Raw genomic sequence first — 7,810 nt, forward strand, 5'->3', positions numbered from 1 at the left:
TCTGCTGTAGCCTGAGGCCGCAGCGAACATCTGCCTCTTCCAGGGCTCGCTCCCAACTCTCAGACACCAACTGGACACCGCACATGCTTCTGGCTGTCGGTTTGCTTTCATTTTCAATGTCTCAGCGTGGCTACGGCCAAGCCAAACTGACACATGAGAGCATTAGCGCTTTAAGTTGTGGCAGGTTGGGCTTGTTTGACCCTTATTGGAAGCGTTGGGTGTAAACAGAGAAATTCCACGTGTCTGCACTTTCCTCTCTAGCTGTGTTTTCTGCTTTGCGTCTTGCTGATGAGATGAAACGTCTTGCATGACTGTCCCGAATGTTTGTGTCTTTCTTGAACTTTTCACTTGGCTCGATTTGACGGCAATGAAGTGACTCAGGCATACCGTCAGTGAGGTGTACAGAGAAATTTGTCTTTCCTCTCGTAATTCTGAATAATGCTGGTGCTCGGAAACCAGATGTCCATTTTTGTGAGGGTGGTCATGAGCTGGAAGTTGGATTTCTGTGGCAATAAAGCTCCACGGAGACTTAATTAAAAGAGCGACTGTGCAAACGTTTATCCAGCCTCTTCAGCCCATCAGGGGGACATAAAGGGACATTCCCATTGTCTGCAGTCTCCACTCTCCACTGGAGTGTGACTGATGGGTAAACGCCTACCTGCATAAAGGTGTGATTGATGGTTAAACTCAGGTCTGTGCCCTCAGGTGAGCCTGATGATCACATGATGTAGAAAATGGTCCAGATTAAAATGAGTCACTGATTGCTTTGTGTATTATGTGAAAAGGTGAAGTCCAGCTGAAAAACGCATCGTGACTCTGCTGTTTTGTCCCATATGTGGTCTTGAAAATCTATTACGTAAATTTTTCCACACTTAAAATGTCTCAGTGCATAAAATAAATTTTAATATCAGGCAAAGATAGCGTGAGAAAATACAAGGAGCAGTTTTCAAATCATGTCATTTATTTAAAAAACATGGCAGTGTAGCAATCAGCCCCAAACCTAAAACCTGATTGTGTTCAGAGTTTTCATGCACGAAGAGTCAGTTTTATGTCATACTTCTGCATATGAATCATATTTAGGTCTAGACTTTGACTAGGCCACTCCAAAACCTTCATGCTTGATACTTGAAGGTGTTTTCACACCCGGTAGATTTGGATCGATTGGGGACTAAAATTGTGACATTTAAATTTCCAGCTGCTGTGGTTTGCTTTCAAACTGATCCAAAACCTTTGAAAAACCTGTTCTCCTCCTCGCCTGTGGGGGCGTTGCACCAAGAACCACTGGAGGAAACGACACAAACGCCTACAAAGAAGACATGAGCAAAATGTAAACAAAAATAAAGTGCCATCAGATTTGAGTGGTTATAGGATTTTTCTTTTGTCTTTGGTAAAAGATCAAAAGCCATTTCTCCCACTAGCTCTAGACTTTTATTTGATTTGGTTGTATTTACCCAGAATTCCCTGCACTATAGTCCACTTCCTGCTTTTGGAGCGTTCGCTGGTCCACTTGGTGTTCACATATACATTCAAACAGCACTAGAGTTCACTTTAACCGAACTTAGACTTTGGTTTTTAGGTGGACCAGTTTTCTTTTTACTGGTTCCTTGGATTATTGTCCTCCTGTGTTACCCAGTTGCTTTTGAACATCGTGTTTGCATCAATTATAGTAAACTGTCCAGGGACTGAGCAGCAAAGCATCCTCAGATCATCACACTACCACCACCGTGTTTGACTGTTCTACTTCTAAAGTTCTGGTCATTTTATACCAGTCCACAGAACACTTTCCCAAAAGTTTGGGGGATCATAAAGATATTTTCTTGGTAAGCGTAAGGCAGGTTTTTGCATAATTTTGATTTGGAAGCCATTTTTGTTTGGTCCAAGTCTAATTATTGTTGAACCCTAAACTCTGACCCTTAGGAAACCAAGTGAGACTTGGAGCTTTAGATGTTCTGGGTTATTCTGTGACTGCCTGGATAAGTTGTTGATGCTCTCTTGGAGTAATTTTGGTAGGCCGACCACTGGAAAGATTTGCCACTCCATTTATTGCTAATGTTTGCTGGAGTCCAAAAGCCTTAGAAACGTCTTTGTAACCATTTCCAGGCTGAAGAACTGGAAGAAAATGTGTTTCTCATCTGTTCTTGAAATGTAGAACATGCTTTTTAAAATCTGTTAACACACTCCACGTTGTCAGACGGAGACGAGATTGAAACTCTTTGGAAAATAGAATAAAAACATTTAATTCATGATTTAACAAAGGGGATAATTACTTTTCCACTTAAGCTGGGTTGGTTTGAAAAGTTAAATTTCTCTTAATAAATTTTATGCTCAGTTTCTCTCAAACTTTATGGATAATAATAAAAAATAAATAAATGGCAGATGTATATCATCACTTAACTAAAATAGTGAGTAAAATAAAGTGATTTTGGCAAAAATAAATAAATAAATCACTACCTCTTTCTCTCCAATAGATGTTTTGGCCATAGTCTTGGCAATATGATAGAATATTGTTAATATCACAAATATTTCATCTTATAATACTTCCTTTAATCAGGGGATGAAGGAAAACTCAAACACCTGAAATATTCCAAAGTTACTCAACATATAATCTGTCCTGGGATGAGTTCTGCACAAATTACTGAGCTGGATTTCTCTCATGTTACGCAACCTGGCAGAATGGTTGAGGTCTGCTGAAACAACAATAAAGCAAACGTTTTTCCAGCGCAGACAGACACTCCGCTGATGGGGTGTTGGGACTAATTTCCTCTTGTCTGAGAGTGCGAGGCGGCCTAATCGACATTCCAATCCCGGCCATCTTTGAGCACTTAGGAGAAATATTCTGATCCCCCATTATCGCCCGCTGCTGCATTATTGCTTCATTTCTTGGAGAAATGAGTAGAAAACTGTATTTGCACATGAAGCTGTGTTGCCGACGTTCTGCTTGTTGCCTTAGATGCGAGAACTGTGTGGAGATGCTGTTTGTGCGCGGCTCGGGGAACTGCGTGCAATGCGACACGCCTCTGAGGAAGAGCAACTTCCGCGTGCAGCTCTTCGAAGACGCAACTGTGGACAAGGAGGTAGAGATCCGCAAGAAGGTGATGAAAATGTGAGTGAGTTTGGGTCAATGGGTGGGCATTAGGGGTGTGGTTCTCTGTGTTTATATGTTACTCCAGGCCTCCTCCCACTTCTTAAGCTGCCTTTGTCTTCCTCATTACACTGTTTGTTTTGTAGACAATGAGTCTCTCCGGGGGGTGGGGGTGGAGGCTCTTTCTCTGCCAGGTTTTTACTCCGCAGCCCCTCCCTGTCCTCTTTCACTCCATCTTATCAGTGTTTTAATAGCCCCTTAATTGAGATCTAATGTATGTGTGTATTGGGCAGAATGCAGAGATGGTTTATAAAATGGTTGATTTAATGGATGCTGTTACTGTCGGTGATTGCTCCTCTTGTTTCTCTGCAGCTACAACAAAAGAGAGTTCGACTTCCCCAGCCTGAGAGACTATAACGACTATCTGGAGCAGGTGGAGGACATAGGTAGGAACAGGAAGGCTTCAGTCTGGAATAACCAATGTCTTCTCATCAAAGACGCATCGGATCTGGGGATACAAGTCCCTCTGAGGACTTTCAGCCTGGATGGACTGAGTGTCACCATTAATCTCCAATCAGTACTTTTGCAAAAAAAAAAAAAAAAGTACTGATTCTCTATTATTGGCCCACTAGTTTTCAAACTTTATCTCCTGCTGCAGGGAGCTGTCTTTTGAAAACTTTTAACATGACCGAGTATTTTTGTCTAGTTGTTAGTGCAGATTTCTTGGTAGAGTTGAAATAAGATAAAACTAACTTACAAGTAACTTTTCAGGAAGATGTAGGTTTAAGACATTAATTCCTTAATATTGTTTAAAAAATAACTGGTTCCGCTGCCGGATTACAGCATTATGAAAGATGTTTGCATTGGGGTGTACTGCAGGGCTCTGAACTTGGTCTCTTCTTTTGTCACTGCTGGGAGCTATCATTTGAAATATTGTTACTTCACCTATATCAAGATATTTTCCCCATACTATAATTTAAATAATCTGCCGGTGGAACTACTACTTTTATAAAATCAATATTAAGGAATTATTGACTTAACACAAGCTTCTATATCTTGCTGGAAAGTTGGTTTTGTCTTATTTCAAGTTTACTAATATATCTGCACTAGAAACTAGACCAAAAATACCTTGTAAGATTTAGTTTTTCTAGTGAATTTCTTTCCATATGCTGATGACTGCCATCTTTATTTCCTCCTAAACACTCTGAGCCATCCTCTGTTAAGCTTTTTATTATTCTAGGTGATGTTCAGTCATTAATGACTTTAAATTTATTCAATCTTAATATGTAAAATTGAAGCTTCTAATTGTTTCTGTAGAGGTAAAGGTGTTGATTTCGCTTCTCTAATCTGAATATTATTATTTACAGATACACAACATTACATTTTTACAGTTAAAAACAGTTATGTATTATTGTTTTTTTTACTTTTAAATGCAGTTTACAACCTTACAAACAACGTTGATGTGGAGAACACCAAGGGCAGGATGGAGCAGTACCAGAGGGAAAACAAAGACATCATCCAGAGAAATAAGGCGAAGCTTGTAAGCACCGTCTTCCCTCTCTTAAACAAACACTTGCATGACCTCAGATTTGCGGTCGGTGATGTTGCAGATTGTTTTGAGGATAATGTTTCGTTCTCCTCCCTCAGACGCGGGAGCAGGAAGAGCTGGAGGAGCTGCTGCTTCTGGAGCAGCAGAGCAACGAGCAGCGGAGGCTGGAGGTGCTGCAGGAGGAGCAGAGGCAGCTGCAGGCCAAGAGGAAGAGCAAACAGACTCTGCTGGATGAACTGGTGAGAAACACACGTGCTGCATGTCCGTATTTACTAAAAGTGACAAGAGAAGAAAGGCTGATGCACTTGCTTTAGTACACTCTGAGGGTGCTTTCACACCAGCACTGTTTAGTCCGTTTTAACTGAACTCTGGTTCGTTTGGGGACTTATGAATGCATAATCTGATCCAGACCAAAAAAGTGAACTCTTGTCCGCCTAAAAACTTAGGTCTCTGTTCAGTTGAAGTGAACTCTGGATGCATATTTAAATGCCAAGCGAACCGAAGACCGCTCCAAAAGCAGGAAGTGGACAACAGCACAGGGCATTCTGGGTAAATACAACCAAAACAAATGAGAGAGTCAGAGACAGTCATCGATGCACAGTCACATGGTTTTGGTAAGTTTTATTCAGATTTCGCAAATTTTTTTGTAAACGTTATTTAGTGAAGAATTGTACAAATGTACATACTTTTACATCACATCATAAAAACGTTCCTCAAAAGTATCCGAGTACGAAAACCAGATAATGGTTGAAAATAAAGCACAGTAACAAACGTTTGACCATTCAGGCAACACTTTGTCCAGAGCTCTGTCGGAACAGTTCGACCCAGGCCTGGTGTTGAGTTTGGCAGGTGGATGCCGCTCTGCAAAGACATTTTTCAGTTTTCATCACAGGTTTACATTAATGAGAACCGATTTCGTTACTTAGCATGAAGCATGACGGAAATCTGACGCCACTCCATTTTTGCTTACATTTTGTGACGAAGAAAGCTGTCTTCTTCTGAGGTTTTAGTGTTGTTTCCCTCAGTGGTTATTGATGCAGCGCCACCACAGGCAAGGAGGCAAACAGGTTTTTCATTTAGTTTGGTTTGTTTCACTCAGTATAGTGTGAAATCGAACTGCAGCAGCTACAAATGAAACAACTTTCCGAACCGAGTCTACTGGACTTTCAGGTGTGAAAACACCCTCAGACACACACCGTCACCCTGCGACACCATTAAGAGCTTATTACAAGTCATTGCGCTGCGGCTTGCATTGTTCTCATTCTGTGATCCCAAAGCTTTTCGGCTCCATTGTTTTGAGTTGAGGGCTTTGGAAGATATTGTCCCTGCAGAGCTGCCAGCAGAAGGACCATCACAGATAACAGGTTAAGCTGTGTGCTTGTTTGTTTAAGGCACAGGGCCTGTTGACTGTAGGCAGATGAGATCAGCTCAGACCCCCTCTGAGGGAAACTCTTCTAAACTCTGGCTTCTCCGCCTCTCTGTGGCCATTCGCACACAGAATTTATCCGTTTATCTCCGATATCTGCTTTATTCTTATCAGCTAATGCTTTAATTTACATATTTATGACATTTCTGGTCATTTTAAAGACTATTTTTATAGTACCTTGGATTTGATTAAACTTTTCTTCAATTTTAAAATTCAACAAATGTAGTTGAAATAGTTAATGCTGGAACTTTTGCATGGACCGGTCCGGTTACCAGTACCAGGGTGACCAAAAGTTCCCGAATAAAGACAAATACAAAAGCCTTAACAATAATTTATGACACAATTTCAGCAGTTCAAATTAATTTTAATGAGCAGTCATTGAAAGAGCTAGAGTGTTGCTGCACTCTGCCTGTCAGCTTGCTGAAATAAGGCTAACAGACTGTTCCCTCTTCCTTTATCGCCTGATTAATTAACCAGCTAATATCAGTAGGGCTGAAACGGTTAATTGAATAATTGGTTATTGAACTAATCATCAACTAATTTAGTAATTGATGATTCATTAACTGGTGTATTCAGACTAAAAAGGCCATTTTTAGAAAGAGCAGTAATTAAACCAAAACTGTACAAAAAATATATCCATTTTGCATTTAAGATTGAAATGAACTTTCTCTGTAAATATCTTCTACCCAGAACTGCTCAAGTGGTATAGTTTTAGATTCATCCGGATAGTATTCTGTAAAAAAATTATAAAAAACTCTCACTAAGCAGCTTTTGTTTCCCAATTATGAATCAGTTATTCCAAATATAACCAATAGATTAGTCCCACACTGTATTAATGTCTCACATGTTGATGTTAGAAGTGTTTTTTACTGCAGATGCATCCTTTGCTACAAATGAATGTCATTACTTTGTTTATTAGCATCTTTTAACATTGCATAAAAAAGTTGAATGAAAAATCTGCAGAATGTACCATTTTTAAAAATCCAATTAATAGATAACTAAAATACTTGGTAGTTGCAGCTTCAATCGTTGTTTTATCTGCACCAATCTAAGGTTTATGTAAATACTAGTTTGCACTAGAAACTAGACCAAAAATACTTGGTATGAGTTTGTGATTTTCCAGTGTTCCTGTCTGCTGCATGATCTCTGCTTTAGTAGTTGCTGTACTTAGACATGTGTCCTCTGACCTTGGATTTAATTGGAGGTTTTGTTCTCCTGCCCGGTTTTTAATATCTGCGCCTTCAGCCCGGTGACAGCCCGGCTGAAAGCACCGCTTGCTGATGGTTATCTCACTTTGGCGATGAATGATGGGAAGGGGCTGCCGCCGGTGCCGGCCTCGTAATGAAACACTTTAATGACAGCCACTGAAACCGCTTGTGTTCCTCCAGGAACAGTCCAAGCTTCCTGCCACCATCTTGCTTGCTCAACACAAGGTTCGCGCCGCCCAGCTGGAGACGCAGATAGAGCAGCAGAAACAGAATGTGAAGCCGACCAGCTTGTTCTCTACTGGGATCCAGATCGTAAGTGAATCACTTTGGGTCTTTTTGGTATTAATTGAGCCTGGAAAAGGCTGGGAAATTATATTTTCTTTCTTTTGTCTAAATGTTGTCGTTCCTTCCTTCTTTCCTACCTTCCTTGGTATTCTTCCTTTATTTCCTTTTTTTCTTCCATGTTTTATTAATTTCTTTCTTGTGTCCTTTCTCTATCCCTCCATGGCTTCTTTCCTTCCTTCCTTCCTTCCTTCCTTCCTTCC

The 7,810-nt window shown here is 40.5% G+C and overlaps 1 protein-coding gene across 1 annotated transcript in view; it reads left to right on the forward strand.

Moving 5' to 3' along the window:
- Window positions 1-7,810, forward strand: part of mnat1 (MNAT1 component of CDK activating kinase) — a 30,888-nt gene that overhangs the window by 6,885 nt on the left and 16,193 nt on the right. Inside the window, exons 2-6 of the mRNA XM_015018464.1 lie at window positions 2,951-3,103; window positions 3,455-3,528; window positions 4,519-4,622; window positions 4,730-4,870; window positions 7,446-7,577. Coding sequence (XP_014873950.1) covers window positions 2,951-3,103; window positions 3,455-3,528; window positions 4,519-4,622; window positions 4,730-4,870; window positions 7,446-7,577 — 604 coding nt within the window. The remainder of the gene's footprint in view (window positions 1-2,950; window positions 3,104-3,454; window positions 3,529-4,518; window positions 4,623-4,729; window positions 4,871-7,445; window positions 7,578-7,810) is intronic.

The sequence above is a fragment of the Poecilia latipinna genome, unplaced genomic scaffold (genome assembly GCF_001443285.1).
Source record: "Poecilia latipinna isolate Pla-1442-1.1 unplaced genomic scaffold, P_latipinna-1.0 Scaffold2276, whole genome shotgun sequence".
In the NCBI taxonomy this organism is placed as follows: Eukaryota; Metazoa; Chordata; class Actinopteri; order Cyprinodontiformes; family Poeciliidae; genus Poecilia; species Poecilia latipinna.